This window comes from Dicentrarchus labrax, unplaced genomic scaffold, assembly GCF_905237075.1.
Source record: "Dicentrarchus labrax unplaced genomic scaffold, dlabrax2021, whole genome shotgun sequence".
Classification (NCBI taxonomy): Eukaryota; Metazoa; Chordata; class Actinopteri; family Moronidae; genus Dicentrarchus; species Dicentrarchus labrax.
Genome location: NW_026136720.1, coordinates 17,797,059 through 17,817,546, shown reverse-complemented (window position 1 = coordinate 17,817,546; position 20,488 = coordinate 17,797,059). Strand labels below are relative to the sequence as shown.

The 20,488-nt window shown below is 39.1% G+C and overlaps 1 protein-coding gene and 1 non-coding gene across 2 annotated transcripts; both read right to left on the bottom strand.

Moving 5' to 3' along the window:
• Positions 1 to 1,029: 1,029 nt before the first annotated feature.
• On the bottom strand, positions 1,030 to 2,602 carry LOC127353293 (SLAM family member 6-like). Its single transcript, XM_051382422.1, has one exon. The coding sequence runs from the start codon at positions 2,406 to 2,408 to the stop codon at positions 1,395 to 1,397; it is 1,014 nt and encodes a 337-aa protein (XP_051238382.1). The 5' UTR covers positions 2,409 to 2,602; the 3' UTR covers positions 1,030 to 1,394.
• Positions 2,603 to 9,976: 7,374 nt separating this feature from the next.
• Positions 9,977 to 10,066, bottom strand: trnay-gua (transfer RNA tyrosine (anticodon GUA)). Its single transcript is given in 2 exon segments — positions 9,977 to 10,012; positions 10,030 to 10,066. It is a non-coding gene; the product is annotated as a tRNA-Tyr (tRNA).
• Between the last annotated feature and the right edge of the window lie 10,422 nt (positions 10,067 to 20,488).

Genomic DNA, 20,488 nt, shown 5'->3' with positions numbered 1-20,488 from the left:
CAGCCATGTAAAGCGAGCAGGAGTGGAGCAGGGACTGACAAAAGATGACATTGGCTTGTAAGTTTTAGGCGATGACGCTCAGGGGGATTCCATTATGTGGCTGTCACACAGCATTAGGCGAGACAGCAAACACTTTCATGTGTGGATTACCATTTACCCACTGGAGATAATAGATATTTGCCTTTGCTAATCCATTCCTCTATTGATTTTTTTTCCCTTTAATAACTTCTTGCAAGCAAGCAAATTTTAATAAGTGCAAGAATGCTGACATATAAGAAGCTGGAACAAAGGGCTGTGTTTGACACAGATAAGCTGCTTAATGTAGTTTTATTTACACATATGAGATGTAAGATCGTTTCTGACAACCTTATTCATTTTAAACAGCATACATGTAAACATACAGTGTGATTACAGTAAAACCCAATTGTTCTTGAAAGATTACAGTGTATGCAATTATCAGTGGAGCTGCTAAAAATGTTGTTGTGTCTCAGACAGAAGAGGTAAAAACAGGCTTTTTCATATTTGTCTATGACGTCTTTTTGTGCTAGTTCTCAAACCATACCAAATAATTTTTACAAAAACAAACTTAAAAAGTCCAGTGTGTAACATTTAGGAGCATCTGTTTGCACAAATGCAATATAATATTCATGGCTATGTTTTCATTACCTGAAAATAAGAATCACTTTTTTTTGTTTTCTCTCTCACACACACACACACCCACACGCACACCATCCTGGTGTTGTAAATACCTGCTAGAGCACCAAACATGTGTTAATCTGTTGCTGAAATTAGTCAAACACACAATCTACTCATTTTAATGTTTGATAAAAACCACATTGCGCCTTTATTTTCTTTTAATAAAACCATTTAGCCTGTGCTCAAAACTATTTGGTTGGAACCAATGAGCTTGGGGCTGAGTGCCACAGACAGGGTTAGAGAAGTTAGAAAGAGCTGACAAAATAAAAAAAGTTAAAAAGAGCTGACAGCTTACCCTTTAATACTATATCAACAATTGAATGCAAAAATATATTTTTGTCTGAAAATTGCTTTATTCATAACACCATGAACAATATAGAAATGCACCCGGAACAGATTCTTGTATCATACTGTGTACAACCCTTAACACCACCACCATATCTACAAAATTTAACAATAACAAATTCAACACAGATAAGCCATGATATCACATTTAAAGTTGCTAAGAAAAGAAAATATTGCTACCTCAGGTTCTCCCTCCCAAGCCCACCATGATTAAGCCCATTTATTCTATTTATTGAAATGGTTTTGTTCATTTTGGTTCAGTTGCATGTTTTTCACCCCCCCCCCCCCCAAAAAAAAACCAACATGTCTCTTTGTCTTAATTACTGTTCTTCCTCCAGTGCTTATTTCCACATTCAGATGTTTGGTGCCTGGGGGCTCTTCGTCCTCGGCTTCGGCACCGGTGAAGGTTGTTGTCCTTCCGCAGCTGTGGATAACTGAGGAGGCCTGCTTTCAGTCTCGGGCTCAGAAACACTCTCATAACAGGTTCTGGGTGGAGGCTCTGGGCTCACAGGTGGAGAGTCCTTAGACGGGTGCATAGTCTCATAGTCTGGGCTGATGGAGTCCGGCTCTCGTTTGCTGAGAGAAAGCATCCTGAGCCCCCCTTTATCTTTGAGTCTCATTTGGTTTTTCTTGCAACTGTAGCAGCAACACAATATGATGATAATAGTGATCAAAAGCAGAATCAGACCTGCTCCTCCTGCTACCACTGCTAAAACAGTTTTGGATGTAAAACAGAGCAAAGGTGGTGGCGACGGTGATGGACTTTTACAGGTTGGACGGACAGTGTCACTCTTCTGAGTGCTGACTTTGTTTGCCGCACTACATGAAAAGTCCCTCTCTCCTTTCAGCTGTGCCAATGATATGCTCAATGTTTGTCTTGTTTCGCTTGTTAAGGTCTTTTCATCGAGTGTCCATGAGAACACCAAACCCTGAGGTTTATCTACATAGCAATTTAGATTAACAGCACTAGACTTGAAGTCACAGCGATAAGTGAGTTGAGGTTTGGATACCTTGTCCATCATACAGAGACGACCAGTCCATGATAAAGCCAGTGTACCATTGGGATTCAGCACATTTGCTTCGTAAACCCCAGCACTTGAGAACAGTAGGCTCTTCAGCGAAAGAGATCCGGTTGCAGAGACGTCCGCTGGTTTTCCAATAGACACTTTGCCTTTCTCTCTGTACAAAATGATTGTGTCATTATGAAACCATTTCAGCACATGTGAGTTTTCCAGTCTGTTGTAGTTCAATGGCAGAGTCAGACTCTGCCCAACAGCTGCATAGAGTTCACAGGTGTCCTTGTTTGCTGCTGAGAGGTTGATGAATTCCAACAGAATGAAAAGACCAAGTGCAGTAAAGGATGCCATAATATGCAAAGAGTAGACCAAGGTATCCTTATAATAATCACTTGCGCTTTTAATTATTTCCTTTCTAGGTCCTTTGTCAAAGTTTGTTCCAAGTCAGTCTGCTGATTTTTAAGCCCTGATTGAGAAGCAGTCTTTTCAAGATGAACTGTTACATTTGCAACCCAGAATATGACTGGCAAATAAATGACAAACTTCAAGCCCTTAAAAAAAAGAAGTGAATCTTAAGTAGGAGGGAAACTATTAGTCAAGAGTCTGCTCTCAGTTCTCTGAAGGTGTGTGGCAACTAACTTTTTCCATTCACATGAAGAGGTCACAGGAATATATTTAGAAATATGTGACTTATGTCGTCATTTGGTGCAATCATTCCAAGCATGACCTGATGGCAAAACAACTGTGGTGAATAAACCACAGAAACCACATGAAATTTGTTTAATTTAAAAAAACTAAATGCAATGTATCATATGATTAATTGTTAATACTTGATTAATTATACTATATTGTTAAATAGTAGTTATACTAGTTTATAGATACTCAGTATCTAAACATTTTATTTAAGTACAAAGTTTGACAAGTTACTCCCTGTCATCCTCATGTATAAAACTAATCCAAATTGTATGAATATCCAATAAAAAAGAAAAATAAGAATAAAGGGCAGTAAAAAGGGAGGTATGAAATATAGGTAGGGTTTGGCTAACATCTGGTTAGAGGTTAACAACTCTTCCTGCTTCGACCACCAACTGAGCCAGATAGAGTCCATCTGCTGACTATACTTTGTAAGCCAGTGGGCTAGTAACTCAAACCCACTGATACTTAAACTTGTAGTATGTACTCACACTAGTATAAGACATCACATTAAAGGGTAACTACAACCTCATTGTCTCCTAAAAACGACTGTAGGAGGCTGCCAGCCATGAGAAGCTAACATCAAACTCTCAGTATCTCCGCTGGAGAGTCTGATGGAGCTTTGAGAGTCACTAGAAGCACGTTTACGATCCCTTTGAGAGAGTAACTGTGTGACTACCTACAGTACTAGCCCACCCTATACACTGGACATGCAATTGTGTGGGGCCCCGCGAATCATGTCAATCCAATCAAAATCTCTCTGACCCAAGGGGCCCCCATTATGTATTATGCAGCCAGCAATACACTGTATAATATTTCATCAAATTAAGATAGTATATTACGTTACTGAAATATTATGAAAGGAGTTTCAAGATTTATCATCAGCTAGATATTTTTCCTGGCTGGCTTTTGCATTATTTATCCTAGATATTGGTTTTTGCCTGTCAAATAATACAAATGACTTTTATTGTCTACTCTGAATTGGTTTAGTCACGGCTGCCTTTTCTGATAAAGCAACTGAACAATGAGAGGCCACCCTCTCATGTAAATATCTGTTGCAAATGCTTTTGTTCTGGTGCAGTTAGTTGAGCAGCTCAGCTATAGAGTATGTGTATTTTACAATTAGAGACGGTGTTGTCAATTAAAAATAAAATAAAATAATTTCAATAAATCTTCTCTTGAGAGAAGAGCTATTGTACAGAAAGCCCTGCAGCAGTCTTTTACTTTTTTACAAACAATAGCACAGGCTCAAGGCAATGCCAGTATTCTGACCACATTGAACTCAGTGGATTTAATCCAACAAGTCTCCAAGTGGCACATTTTCTTTTGTTCTTTAATTTGGCGGATCTGAAACTGAGTTGGAATTTTTTCCATGTGATCGAATTAAAAATTTGCTTTTGAAATGTAGCCCAATCATCATAATCAAGTGCGCTTTCTGTAAATCCCCTACAGCGTTTCCAGTAAACCAGAGTCATTGTTCGGCTAACATCTAGAAATACCCTTGTCATTCTATAATTCATGGCATCTACATCCCCCCAAAGTACTACTATAACTCGAGCTGCAGAATGAGTTCATTTTGCACCACACAACTATAATTTCATGCAATTAGCAGTGATTCACAATCTTTCTGTAACCCTGAGCACCTTCAAAGATACCCGTAGCTAGAAGAACACCTGTTTCTTTTAGTTTCACCATCATTACACTTTTTCCTACCCTGGGGGAATAGATTGATGTAAAATGTTAGCTATTCGGAGGGGGCGTACTGAGAGCTGAATGCAATGAATTCCTTGTTACAAATGTTGTAAAGATTATATCTCCAAGAATTTTCCCTGCCAGCTCACAAATAGGAACATGTGTGTTAATGTCTGTGCGTGTGCGTGTGTGTGAAAGCAGCAGGTTCTCAGACAAAGGGAAAAAGCAAAGCAAACATTATGGTATGTTTTAAATCAAAGCTGATAAACCAAAGAAGGTGTCTATTCCCAACCCTCCAACCTTTTCAAATCAATGTATGCAATACTGTACCTGGCAGGAATTCCTTGAAGGTTGTCAGCTGGAAGAGTTTACTGATCCAGCTTTTTACTTTCCCAGTTTCAATCCCCATAGCAGTTGTGTCAGCACCACCAGCAAAAGATCAGTGCATTGGGAAAATGAAAACAATTCTCTTTTTTTTTTATAGGCAAGCCATGATCCATCTGTTTCCCATTAATTGTATACCCGTGAATCTCAATTCTCACAAAACAAACACCACCACTAATAACAAATTAAGAGGAAAATTGCTCACCAGGACATTTCAGATTCTTAGAGACTGTAGGAGATAACCCAATATAACCCAGAATATTTTGGCGTGAGGGCCAATTTTTAAGTATGCGTACAGTTTTGTTTTGCCTTTATGAAAAATGTATTTGATAAAAAAAGAATAAGAGGTAAACACCTTAACTTTCACCTTAACTTAAAGCTAGGGTAGGTAATGTTACATTTTTAAGTCTACAACCAAAAAAATCCCAACCCCTCCTTGCAGGCCTCTCTCCAAAGCCACTCCTCCAAAAACACATTTTCATGCCGGTGCACAGGCAGAAGGTGTGCAGGTAGGCAGGTAGGTAGAATGGCTTATTACACACCTGCAACAGTCCCAGATACTGGATTTCTTTATTTTTTTTCCCCCCGAGAATTTGATTAGGGATATAAAGATAATTTCAGCAAACATAACAAAAGATGACTCTGAAATACATTATCTAACTTGTAGGCCTAATACCCATAAACCATGTAGACATTGTATACATTTTCATATAAACCCCTACTCCAGTCCCTGCAATGTAGAAACCACTTCAACCACATAGCAAGTGTTTCATTTCAAATTCAATGTGCTGGACTAGAGCCAAAACAATGAAAAACATGTCACTGTCCTAATACTTACAGCCCGCACAGTACAAAGATTTGGGGACACTCATAGCACCACTCTATAAAAGTTAAATCAAACACTGTCTGAATCTTAACCTACAAATGTTTTTCCCATTGAAACATCCTCATAGCACCTCTATAAAAATCTATTTAAATAACCAGCAACAAGGGACATAATGACCGGGATTAGTTTGCTTGACAGGAAATAAATAATAAGGCTTCTTAAGTGACAGGATTTGCTCAGTAGCACCTTTTTATTACTAGCTGTTGGACATTAAAGAGCTTGTGATTGTGCCATATCTATGATCATCTCCATCTGTTACAATAGTAGAAGAAAACAACTGTCGTGATTCTGCTCACTTCTGCTCCTGTCATTCACTGTGTTTCCTGTCTTCGTCTCATCTGCGGAAGTATTTCCTCATACCAGATAAGTGCCAGAGATGGAGAAGAGGAACCGAGCTGTAATGAAGATCAACTTGTGTCTGATGACATAGTTACATAATGTGACATAGTGCCCGATGTCAAGGCAAGATTTTCTGTGTTCACTTTCAAAGGGTTCAACAAAAAGAGCTCTCAAATCACTAGAGGCAAATATGTAATAAATGCTGGTGCGCTTTAAGGGAAGCAAAATCCCTCAAGCTGACCTAGTTATTATTAGTGGTTTTCCAGAGTATTCTGAATGTGTTTATTTAGCTTATGATGACTGCTATTGTAACAACAAAGCGTCCAGTCTCTATGGTTTTATGCAAACAGTACACTGTGTGTCTGATGTCAAATCAAATCCAAACCGTTTTATCATCCCTCTTGATCCCCTTCTGTAATATGCCCTTTTAATTGGCTACAAAGTGAGGTCTGAATAGACTGGGCATGGGTTAATTGGCCCCAGTTCCTGGTCCCTCAAGCTTTCAGGCAGGGAACCCGTCTGCCTAGCTGATATTTAATTCAGGGGCCCAGATGGAGGTGTAACAGCCTGACTGTGAGATCCTTGATTCACACTTTCAACAGACATGGCTGTGGCTCTGGATGGCCCCGGGGGGATGAGGGGGTCTGGGTGGCCCCTCCTGCTCTCCAAAGTCAATGTAATCAGGGACAGTGATGTCACTTTGAGCCAAGTACTGGAGGGACAGTACTGAATGGGCCATAGGACCTTCTTGACAGTGCCGAAATTTGAGGCAATCGAGAGCTGGAGAGTCCAAAGTGGAAGCTAGCATTTTCATGTTTTATTATATATTAATATATTTTTGGATTACCCTGCAGTATAAACCTTGTCACAGAAGAGGCAGGTTTACCATCAGTTGTGAGACAGGAGTTTTTGGTACAAATGCATCTCTTGCCTGGGATAGAATGCTATCATGTCACTGGCTGGCTAATAAATTAGCAGTTAGCTCACCAGCCACAGTATCTTACATAGCTACTACATCACGAGACTAAGCATCTATTTTATGAGGACAATTAAATTTATTTCACTCTGCCTCTTTCTCCTCTATACAAGAGTCACACAAAACAAACAAACAAACTTTTTCACTAACTTATAAAACATGGCCAAATAGAACTGGACTAGAATGCCTTTAAATCCTACACACTGGTCCTTTAATTGAGAAGATAAGATTGAGAAGAAGTCAGAGGTTAACTGACATAAAAGCATTAACATAATGGAAGAGAGTTAACCTTATTCCCCATTCAACACTAAAAGTAATCTCATCAACCTACAGTGCGTGCACACAATATTCATATTAGCTCTTTAATTTACATAATCTTGCATAATCCCTCACACAGCTCCATCCCATTAACCTTGTAATTTTGTTTGAATTATATGAGAACTCCAGTGTAAATGGACAAACAGTTTATTCCCTTCAAATCTTGGTAGCTAAAACTGAAGATTTAGACTTCCAGACAACCTCTGAAATTGAATCATTGCTTACCCCGTGTCATTCAGGCCTGGAGCACCGTCAGCTAAATCCAATGGGAAATTGTGTATCCCACGAAATTGTTTACCTCTACTTTGGATGCAGTCCAGGAAAACTTCTTCTTTTTAAAAAAAAGCTTTCTGTCCATATGTACGCTCTGCCGTCGCTGCAGCCTGTAGAACTCAGTGTGACTCATTTAAGATACATCTGTATTTTGCTGTTGTGTCTGTCAACATGCTTAGTGTTGTCTATGTTACATCAGTCGGTTTATTGAATTAACAAGGGAGATGTTAAGAGTTTTGTTTCAGGAAGTGTATAAGCATATTGAAGAGCACTGTTGTCTTTCATTGACACATTTTCCTAATGGCTGTTGTAAACATACCTCTTCATATCTTCCATAACAAAAACAAAGAGACAATTTATCAGACTTTTAACTCAAGGGAGGAATCTTTTCACATGAACATAATTTTTACATCTAATCATATCCCATGTATCTCCGTTATACTTCCCCAATTCTCCCTTGCTGACATTAAGGCTTGTTTGAATGTTTTTACAGATCACAGTCCCTGCTAGTTAAAGTCACTCCCACTACTTCCCTAAAATGGTTGTAGAGAGAAAAGCCAGACCTTTTTTTTTTGACAGGGTTCAAGAGATCACAGTTTATATTTCCTCTTGCATTACATGGGTCTGGTGGTAGTGGGGGATACTATGCTTCAAACACAATATAGGCTGGGGCTTATCATTGTTGACTGCTCTGCTGCTGCCACCAAGGAGGAAGCTGCTTATATCATCTTTGTTTTGCTCTGGCCCAGCTGTTTTTGCTCACCAGGTTGACCAGCTATCTACTCAAGCTGAGGACCTTTGATGTGCGCAGGGAGGCACTGCATGGAGGAGAATCACTCTTGCACTGATGACCCCAAACTCTACCTCCTATCACCCCGTTGGAGTTCAAGTTTAAACAACTGAGAAAGATTGTTTTTGTTCCCCTTTTCCTTTTTTAGCAGGGTCCGTTCTCGAACTAGCCAATGAAAACTGAGGAGGATATTTAAGTGAGACATTTTGTGGCTGACCATAAGCTCCTCTCCATTAAGTTCATGTACTTGTGTATAATTAAGTCCAGTCAGAAAAGCTACATTCCCTACAAGTGTATGCTTATATCAAAACAACCCACTTAACAATTACTTGCCAGTTTTTGTCAAAATAGGATTTTTAGGCCATTTAAAGTCAACTGTAAAAGTGATGTTAAAGCAAGGTTTGTTCAACAGCTGGAGAGAATGAACAAACACTTGTTTTCTGAGATTTCACCTCAGATTATACCTTTTGTACTTGCCTGAAGGTTATCCTGTGGTCTGCACTTTGTGATAATGAACACTTAATCCTCCACAGATGAAGAGTCCCACTTGTTCCAGGGCCTTTTTTTTTGTTTTCTGTGTGCTCACAATGCTGCCAAACCTGAATGTTATAATAAAGGCCATTCTTCTGATTGGTGATTTTGACTTTTGTTCCTTTCATCTCCCCTTTTCCGTCTTGCTCTGCACTTTTTCTAAGTATTGTAAAATACCAATCTGCTCCTTGATTACTTTAGTTGCAACTAGATTTTCTTCTCTCTGCCTTTTCTGCAAATTTTTTCATTAACCTGACCTGCATGATACTGCGGCTGTTTTTCATAATGACTGATGTAAATAGAGCTCTTCATATCTTCCATAACAAGAACAAGGAGATAATTTATCAGAATTTTAACTTAAGGGAAAAATAGTTTCATATGAACATAATTTTTACATCTAAACATATCCTGTGTATCTCAGTTATACTTCCCCCATTCTCCCTTGCTGACATTAAGGCTTGTTTGAATGCTTTCACAGATCACAGTCCCTGCCAGTTAAAGTCACTCCCAAGTACTTCCCCAAAATGGTTGTAGAGAGAAAAGCCAGACCTTTTTTAGAAACTAGATTTTCTTCTCTCTGCCTTCTCTGCTAATTTTGAATTAACTAGTTTGTTACACAGAATCACATAAGAAGTTATCATTAGAAACAGTTTGGAAAAGGGCAGGCACATCTATGTCTCTCCATTTATCACAGCAAACTTCAACCAATCAGATCAATGAACCAAATACCAGCAGGCAATTTATACATTTTTAAATACAAATATCAGACTTTATTGTCATTTCACAGTATATACGCACTGCTGTAATGTTGTATATATAGCATTTTACATACATGTCCTTTGACACATCCTATATACATTACTATGTACATTAGGTGCAGTGGGCATCCATAGGCAGTGCACAGGAGGTGAAACTGGGACCTCTCCAGCTACCAGTCCACACTCCATACTGTGGTCTGTGGGACTTAAACCAGCGACCCTCTGGTTCCCAAGCAAAGTCCCTACAAACTGAGCTACTGCCGCCCCCAAAAACGTGTCTCCTTCGAGCCGGATTCGAACCAGCGACCTAAGGATTTCCAGCAGTGATACTTCTACAGTCCTCCGCTCTACCAACTGAGCTATCGAAGGGATGGGGAGGCTCCTCCATTGGCAACACCCGTGTGATCAGAAGACCGTTTCTACATAAATTATAGTTTAGAGAATATTGTAGATCCCAGACTAAACTGACAGAAGGGCTGCACTGAGAGAAAAAGGCACAAATACAAATCCATCTGCTACTTCAACACCATGGACAGCATCATTGATTTATCAAGACATAGTACAGTTAGGCAATTGATATTTCAGAGCCATGGTTGGGAGTCTGGGCCATCTTACTTGCACAGACGTCAGTCAGATGAAGGATCAATGAGTTCATAACGCGAGTTGGCAATTACGATGTTCCGGACCTCTGCTCGAGGAAATGTTCTCAAACTTTTCTCTTTTTAGAGCATGCCATGTGAAATTACTTTTCTTATTTCTCAGTCTTATCTCCCCTGTTTGTGTGTATCTCATTCACGTAAAGTCGTAATGCTTATTGGAACACCAGATTTGATTACCGTAGTATCATGTGAGATGATTTACAGCGCATGCAATTGGTCTGTGTGTTTTCTGGTGTCTTAAACCAGTGCCACAAAGACTAGAATAATCAATAATGTATAGGGTATAGGTATAATGATGGTGTCTAGGTCTGGATCATGCTATAAGTGACCTTTTTGGTACTAGGGGATGGAGACATGGGATGGCATGTTAACAAGAGGGATGTATTAGTCATTTTGCTAAGAAGGAGGATGGCACTTTACAAACAAAGTCTCAAAATGACCACAAACCACAAACCTAACTGTGGTGGAAGCAGAGAAGAGTGATAGTTAACAGAGGGCAACATGATGGTGGACAGATGACAAAGAAAGGCATTAAAATATGAGGTAGGCTTAAACATGAGCCTCATGTAGCTGCGTTTCCTCCACAACAACTGCTGGAGTTTAGTGAACTGAAAAAAAGGAATAGTTGAATCTTCATATTGAAAGCATAGCTGCCAGAACTTCCTGATTGTCTCAAATGCATAGACTGAAAGCTGGCAAGGTGGATTCACATCTTGTTATTTCTTTGCTATGCTTCTTTGCTTTGTTCAGCTGCCTCACAAGGTGAAATGTGTATGTCTTTGTTTGTTATTTATTGCTTCATATTACACATCACAGTTTACTGTTCAATGTCCATTGAGATCTTTAATTTCTATAATTATCTGCGTACAGATGAATGCTGTCAAGCTATGGAGCTTTTTTTAAAGAACAAAACAAAAAAAGAACAGCTCTATGAAGTTAAAGGTGGAGGTATATAAAAAGGTGTAAATCAGGAAGCCTGTGATTAAAGGCTTGTATTTCTACTTAAGTGACTCTGTTGAACAAGCGTAAATACAGTGTGCGACAGAGAGGTCAAAATAGACACAGTACCGGGCCATAAATCACTGCACAGCTGGAGGTGAGAAATAGCTGCCTGACTAAGTGCAATGAAAAATGGCCAATTTCACTGCGTTGACAACCCGTAAGAACATATTGTCAGTTTTATTTATTGAAAAGGTCTACTGAAGTCAAGAGTCTGAAACTACTGCTTTGTCAGTCAAACAAGCTGAGGAATCCCTTTAAAATGTGCTGTGGTACTTTATACAGTTTATTCCATAATTTTACAGTTTGGAAACATGATACCACATTTCTATAAACAGGGCAATTTAGGTACACTCAAATATACACACAAATTTCATCCAGGTGGTCACCATCGTGAGATTTTCTTTATGTCTTTGAGCGTTTCATTTGGACTTTCCCTGTTTTTTTTCACTGCGCTAACAGGTAATGTCAAGCAAAATAGTTTGCAGTTTCATTAGTAAAGGCCTGTGCTGAGTCACACCTGATGGCTCAATTTCAAGCACCTGCCCACTAATTAAGTGGAGTTTATAAAAGAGGTTAGTTGGTGGCGCTTGTTATTTTCTGTGATTTCCGACAATACATTGACCACCTTGAACAAAGCCCATACGTTGGGGGTATGGGGGTGAGGTGGGAAAGGTGTGTCTGTGCATGCCAGAACAGCTGAATGTGGCTAAAAGCTGTTTAGAGATGCAAAGTTTATTCTCAGTGGACCTGAAACTGATCCTTCCCATTATCCAGAGTCATTTGATTCAATGACCATTTGAATAAAATTGCTTAAAAGGAAAAGTTTAGAGCTGGAGGCAATTAGTGTAGCTTGGATTAGCACAAAGACCAGAAGACACCAGAAACAGCTTGGCTGGCTCTGACCAAAGTTTAAAAATATGCCTTCCATCTTCCATTCGTTTAATCCGTACATAAACAATGTAAAAAAAAAGTATGTGGTTTTACAGGGAGCTGCATTTGTTGGCAAACAGTGGGCAGGCACGGGCTTCCTGTGGTGTTCAAGGTTACCTCGCAACCACAGTGATGCTCTGTGGTCATTTTAGCTGATAGCATTCTGCTAACATGTACTGTAGGCAACAATATTTCTCTGAATTTGATAGATCTATCAGTGTAAACATTTATAGTTTAATATCTAAGTTATGAATCTACATGAACATAAAGTAAAGACAATTGAAAGCTCCAAATTTGCAGAATTAAAAATATTTATTATAGCTTCAGAAGCGCACAAATCAACAAAAGGACACTCTGGGCATAAGACAAACACAAAAGTGGCTGTAATATAGCACAGTGACAGATTCTTAAACAAAGACTTTGAATGCAGTGCTGGAATCTACAGGCTTCACAGTACTCCTGGTCTGGCAATGCCACAAGCTACGCCTGTATGTCAGGCCATCTATCAGTCTTCATTCCTCTCTTCTGCTTCCTCCTGGTTTGGATTAGCTCACACGAACACAGGATGCCATATTCTCCACCTTCTTTGAATAGCTTAAAGCCTTTGATGTGGGTTCATATGTGAGAAAAGATCAAGAGATCAAAAACCTACTCACATCCAAGAGATAAAGCTGTCAGTCATGTCTGTCAGTTGAATCTGACAGAGCAATGGAGAGGTTGTGTTCGTGGTTCGGTGATAAGGCTGCAGGGATTTTGGTGAGTGAGACTAGACAGTTTCGAGCGATAGTAGGGTGTGGTTCCAACTGATCAGATCCGCGCAAACAACTATTTACACGCAAGAAATTCCTCAGCAAAGGGGATAAGCTAAAAGGAAACCAGTAATTCTGAAAGTGATTGTTCTCCTCCCAGTGCTTTGAAGTGTTTGGCCAGTGTCTGCTCGTGTCTTTAATGTGAGGACGACAAGGATGGAGCCTTTCCAGAGATTAGCCTGTATCAGGTTCAACATCATCCAACAATTTCAATCTCACTACTGGAAGACATCCAGGCTTTCTTGGTTTTTTGTTTTGGCAAACTGACAGTGCAAGATATAATATTTAGAATAGTCCATCTAATTTTGATATGAAGGATGAAAAAGTCAACAAGGACGTGACTGCATTATATGAAGGCTGTAACTGTTTCATTTTCAGTTTGGTCTTTTTTTTTTTCACCCCTGCTTTTTTTTGGTTCCAACCTGTGATATAGTATTTTTAGAGGTGGAACTAATGCTGCCGCTCTAGTGTTCCCATACAAAACACGATTAATCAACACCTGCAAGCAAAGTGCCAAAGAAGCATGGCATAAGAAGAGCTCTAGCTAAGTTAAAAAATATAAAAATATATAAATATAGACACATTAGAAGACTAAAGACAAGAACAAGGACGAAGAAAGCAAGGTTTACTATTATAATAATGCTATCAGAGTGTATGTAGTGCGTAAGTTAACAACTCATGGTTTTGCTGCAAGTTACGTGTGTATTAGTTTATGCTTGGTGCTATATGCAACCTCTTGTACAGTTAAAACTCCATAAATTGTAAGTATAAAACATACATTGCATTTCTTTTTCCCTTTTAACCCAGTTCTCACAGGTTATTCTGTCAGAGAATATATATATCAAGCTTTTACCTTCAACCTAGGACATTTAGCTCCAGGGTATAAAACTTTTCAATCATAATACATTAAAAAAAAAACTAATTTTCACTGGATAACACATTATCATTGGTTTCCACAATGAGAGCCATTTAAAAAGCTTCAGAAAATCCAAATTGCTTTTCATAAATGACTGCATACAAAGTCAAGAATTTCGTGAGCTTAGGTTTCCAGTAGACAGATTTCAGGATAATTAAATGCTGAGGTCTTCTTCCCTGACATACGTCTGCCAAAATGTACACACAAACTTCACAAAAATGCATCTTGACTTAGATGGTGTATATTTTCAGTAAAGCTAATCTTCGCTTTTAATACAGTTATATCCCATTTGAAATTTTCATCGCCAATCCCACAAAGAGAAGAGGCCGTCAAAAGGCCTCCTGTAGAGATTTATCTCTGTGGACCAGAGATTCATTTAACACAGAGCTTAACTTCAAATGATTTTTGAGAAGGATATGGTGACCAGAAAGACAGGGTCATCTATTCTATTCAGCAGTGGCCCTTTCATGTAGGTTAAACAGCTTATAGCGCCCTGGTATGGTGCCCTGCCCTTGGCAGCACAGACTTGGCTGTCTGTGGATACAAAGAGAGACAGAAATGGGGATTTAATTTAATGCAGGAAGAAGGCCATTCTGTCAGTTCCTTGTAATCCTTGTGCTCCTTAATTCATGGGTTTTAATCAGGCTGTAGCATCAAACTTGCCAAACATTCCTTGAATACTGAAGCTTATGTGTTGTAAAGTTAAAAGACAGAGGAAGAGCCAGTTGGCTGCATAAATGGCCTGAAAGAGGATCGTTTGTTGGTCCTTGGCCCAACAGCAAAAAAACCCAGTAGGATTTCCCATTTGCCTTTTACAGTATCCTACGTGAACAGACTGCTTGCATAACATGAAGCACTATAAGGAATTAAGGTGGTGCTAGTGGACATGTATCAACCACCCAGTATTGTCTCTGCAAATATATATTGTAAAATTATTAAATATATATTGCATTTTAAATCATACCAAACAGCCAAATAAACCAGACTACACATAACAAGAGTAATTTGGTACACAGACGAAAACATAGCTCCTAGACCTAAACCTAGAACCTAGTGTTATGGTTACTGACCAATAGCAGGATAAGTTGGTGAACAGCTTGTTCACACCACCTGCGTGTGCTTGGCAGAATGTCTTGATTTTTACTTTGGTGCCCATGTTAACAGATTAGAGCAGTCACACTACGTCTCACATGTGCCTCAGCTGCGTCTGCAGCGACGCTTCACTAGAGAATCAAGATCTCGCCTATTTTTACAGTGCGTGCATATCTTCCAGCAAAAGAGCCCAGTAAAAGGATCTATTGGTAGTCTCTCTCTTGGGTAAACAAACCATACTTGCTTTCTGGTTACCCCTCTCTTCACATTTACGTTTAAACTACATTGCATTGTAAAATGAACTATATGAAACTTGACATTTTTCATGAACTTTATACAGGGAAAAGTGCATAGGGAAACAGGGCTGGCAGCAGCAGCCCTGCAGCTGACACTCTGTGTGAATGGCGCAGAGATGCCACACGGCCTGTGTGAACAGGGTGTAAATGCTCACACGCTATAGCCACCTGGGGCTTGCTAGCACTAGTCAGCAATAGGAGCAGTTTGAACTTTAAGGTTGAGGGTTAAAAAAAATCTAGAGGAAATGTAATGTGTGTAACAGAAGCTTTGGGTGAAAATAATTAATCAGGATGCCACCAAGTGCATTTTATATCCCAACTAATAAAATCTCTTGCTGGTTTCTTATTCTCTCAATAAGACCAGTTATATTTCTAGTAAAAGTAATGAATACTTTATAACCTTTAAAGAAAACCAAGAAAATACGTCACAAATGCCATTGATTTCAAACAAAAACATAATTTAGGATACCCATTACATTAAAATATATTTACAGCATATCCATTTGTTTAGACCTACACTTCATCCCACCCTTCCAAGCGCGAAGAAACTACGGTGGCTACGAAAACGTACGAAAGATGTGAATGCCCCTCGAGCCATTGCTTGGTTTGTCCCTTCTGGACTATTTGTAGGTATAAATGGCTAATTTTAAAGTAACAAAAACACAACAATTCTTATTTTCAGGTGGTTAGACACTAATGAAAACATATCTATGAATATTATATTCCATTTCCAATTAATCCTCCTAAATGTTACACACTGGACCTCTTTAAATGCTCTGAAAAAATAAACTATTGCTGCACCAATAGACACACAGGCCTCATTCAATGCAAGACCCCAAACACAACCTTCCAGTCCCCACAACAGACACCTGACTGCCCCTCTTCATATTCACCCCAGTGAGTAGAACCCAAAAAAATGGGTCTATGTCTGCACCAATAAAAGGTCTTTAGCATTTTTAACACATTAACAACAAATGATGATTAGACTACTAGGTAGAAAACAAATGAGTAATTTAGTTTGAATAAAATTCCGAAATAAGTCTTGTGGTACTAAGAACTGAAATTGAATTCTGTACAAGTCTGTTTCATGCTTAAAATATTTAAAAGAATACAGGTCATGCAAAAAAGGCACTTATGTTTAATCACAATGAGAAGATGGTTTAGCACATTTATTTTGTAATACAGATTAAGATATTAAGAGTATGTACTGGTCCATACATAAGGTAGTTTTTCTATATTGATAACACACATCTTGTAAATGACTGAATCTAATGAGGCAAATTGAAGAAAAGCCCACAACTTCGACTCTAGGATAGTCTAAAAGAGACAAATCAAGAATACGACAGCAGAGTGCAAAAGTGAAAACCAAGCATGTTCCTCAACATATTTCAGCCTTGTTGTGCCAGAGGGAGAAGAGTGGGTTGTACCTACAAATCATAGAGATAGTGGGCGCAATAGTAAATCTTTTCAGTGGAGAGCTGAAAAATGTGACTCCATCTGCCCTGCAGTGGAATGCAGTGTTGTCTCCGATAAGAGGTGAGGTCCCGCCGCAAAGCCTGAACATGCCATGAGGGCAGAGGCCTTGGAACCATTGCAGATCTAATGATATGCTACACTTTTACTTTGCATGTCTGCCAAAAAAGAGAGAGAGATAGCGAGGGAGGGAAAGTATGAAAAAGAGAAATCCCCTGTTTAGAAACACCACTGCAGCAACACAGAATATTTCAGCCTTGACTGAAATCTCTTTTACTAGAATTATTTTACTCCAGCTGCAGACACTTCCCCAAAGATTCTCAGTTTATTTTGGAGTAGATTTTGAATTCAGGTCACACAAGCACTGTTATGAATCTGAAATGAAATTCTAGATGGAAACTCTACCTGCCATTTATAGTCAAAACTAATAAATTACAGAAAACGAATGAAATCCCTCTCTAATCTGGAATAATAATGAAATAAAGGCCAGCAATGTGTGTCAAATGACCTATCTCAGTGTCAGCCAAGTATAGCTTAACAACCACAGGTAACATAGAGTTCAAGAATAATCCAGGGATAGCAGAGGTCTTACTAACTCTCAGCGGGCTGTGTTTGTGATAACATTCCCAAAAGCCTTGACAAAATATCGCCTATGGTTCCAAAATCAACCTAGAGCGATTGAAAGTAAATTGGTGGTTTTCTTTGGACAGTGTCAAAGACTACAGCTCTCAGGATACTCAAAATGCAATCAAATTTGGCATGTTTGTAAAGGCTTGCAAACTGTTGTCGGACACTACGCTGCAAGCTAATGCCTCTGCACTCACTGAGTCACGTTCTTTCCATATGGTGTCTACGGAAGATTGTGGAGCTGAGACGGACACAGAAATCAGATCAATTGGTGACCAAAAGCAGGATGGGTGCACTGGAGAGCAGTAGATGGCAGTAGACGCGAAATCTTCATCCTGCTAGTGTAATAGGGAGATTCTTTCGGTCTGGATAGGTTGGACAGCTGAAAGTGAATGTTAAGTGTCTTCTTTTACTTTTAATTGATAAGTCTCAGGTGTTTTCTGGTTGACATGCAAAGAACTCTAATGGTGTTGATGATGAAGTTTCAAAAGTTGGGGTGAAATGCCTGCCAAGGTGGGCAAAAAATGACAAATTGAGATGAATTATACAAATGGGGATAACACTTCCACAATACTTACACTCAGTTGTACACACAAAAATGAGGCGAGAAAGGGGGGGGGGCTTGAGAAAGATGTTCAAATCCTGCATCCTTTCTTCCATCCTCCCACCTGGCTAATCGCTGCCTGAAGTGGGATGCTTGTTGGATTGCTAGCTTTGAGAAGTAACAAATTGACAGATTGATGACTCCCACCCTCACCTGTTCTCCATCAGAAAGGCCTCAATCTATTGCGCCTAAAATCCCCTATTTTTCCCCAGACATGACAACAATTGCAAGACATTTACTCATACAGTTTCTTATGAACTGCTGTAATAACACACTCTATTTACACACTTTATTTACATCCAGTTTTGTCAGTGTTAACTTTTGTAGCTTCTGAGGGACTATGGGGTAAAAATGGAACTCCTTTGTACACATTTTCCTACCAGTCATCTCATTCTCAGTTTAACCGAAACACTTTGGGCCTACTAGCTGCCGATTTGGTTCCTGTTAATATGTTAAATTTAAGCGCTTAGTTTTGGGATCAATGGTGCTCGGCCAGCTGTAAGCAATAACTCCAACATGAGTGAAAAACACTGTCGTGACTGAATACTTTTGTGGCATAATCAGACCCAAAGGGAGTGTTGTTGATTATGTCACTGCTTATTCACTGACAAACACTGCTGAGTTGGAATTTTGTTGGGGCGACTCAAAAGATTTATGAGACTACATATCTTACACAAGCATATTTAACAGAAGAAGCATGCTCTGTAAGCTGGTTGATTAGCAAGCAACATTGGCAGGATGCCTTTAACTCAACACAGATGGTGGCAGTTTAAGATCCAGTCCACTCTACTTTGAATAAACTAATCTTGAAGCTCAAAACATTAAAACAGATAGAGTTTTTCCTGAGTTTTCACTGTCCTGACCCAGTGAATTAAGATTGAGAGCCAGTGTAACAGTGACCTGACCCTCACCGCTCTAATAAAAGTCAAATGTTATCAGGTTCTCAACATAAGCTTGGCCCTGCGATCCTTTCCGCCTGATTACAGGTACATTGACCCTGCTCTGACCTTTCAGACGTTCGGTGAGTTTGTCAGGACCAGGTTCAAGAGGGGAGAAAGGGCCGATGGGTCAAAGGTTAGCCTGTTGATTTCATGCTCTTCAGACTGTCAACTGTTACAACTGGATACAATCAGAGAGTAAACTTAAAGTAAAGTTGTCTTTGATTCTTTTTCCTTAATAAGGCTCAGAATTGCTTGTGACCCATCATGCATGTAACTGTAGCTTACAACTTACCCTAAGCAAAACAATTAGGTCACAAAGACTCTAGGACAAGGTACTATTGGAGAGAAGCAAATCTGAAACACTGCTGCAGTAGCGCTCATATTTATCTGCACAGATGTGTGTGAAAGTATTTTGACCTGTGTGCGTCCATATAGACATTAATGAGAATGCAGACTTCAGAATTGACCACACATTTAATAGTATTTAAGATGGAATATGTGTTGTCAAATATTTTAGGAATGATCAGGGTGTATTTATTTTAGGTAACGCTTTAGATTACAGCCTGTCATATACAGCATTATTACTTCAGACTTACGGTTTAATCTTTTGTACTAATGGTGCAACAATACAGTAGGCTACATACCAGCACATTTATGTAGGTACTGGAGAACAAGATCTGAAGTAATGTTAAGTTATTATAAATGCATGCATTTGTAGAAGTTAAGCATAACTCAAATGATAGTTAACGATTGATGTAGATAGTTAGTCAGTGTTTTGCTCTGTAGCAAAACGCTAGCTAGTTGGCTAGCCAATGATTGATTTAGATTAGCCAGCTAGTTAGCTAGCATTTTCTTAACATTAGCTAACTTAAGATGTCATATGTTGCTTTTATCTTTTAACCATCTTAAAAATGTGGTTAGCTTGTCAACATAGACAAGCACAAGAAATGAGAAACCAAGGTTCAAACCTCCTACTGTCTATCCATGGTTGGAATCTGTCACTGAGCGAAATCAAAACCTAGAGGTATTGTGGTAGGACTGCAGTTTACCCTTCTTAGTATAAATCCAGCTTTAGTTACGTCGCTTAGCCTTAAAATCACGTTCTACAACTCATACCTGTATGAGTGAAAAAAAAAAACAACACACTCTCAGCCTTGGGATGTTTTCTATTTATTTTTGGAATTCAGTAAAACTATTAAGTTCAATTGGGGAATCATAATCATAATGTGTTCCTAAGGGGGTGATTAAAAATATCACATTTACAGTCAAACTCTAATACAACACGAATATAGTACTCAACCTGCACTCATTTTAGGTGAAAGAACTGTGTAAAACAAGAGTAAAACAAAATCAAACAAAGCACAAGCATGAGATAGCATCACATTTTAACAAGGTCTGAGCAGCTCTCCATGGACCTAACCACCCAGAGGCTCTCAGCCTCC

Excerpts from the sequence above, each read along its gene's own strand:
- LOC127353293 (XM_051382422.1), bottom strand. The coding sequence starts at position 2,408 with ATGGCATCCTTTACTGCACTTGGTCTTTTCATTCTGTTGGAATTCATC.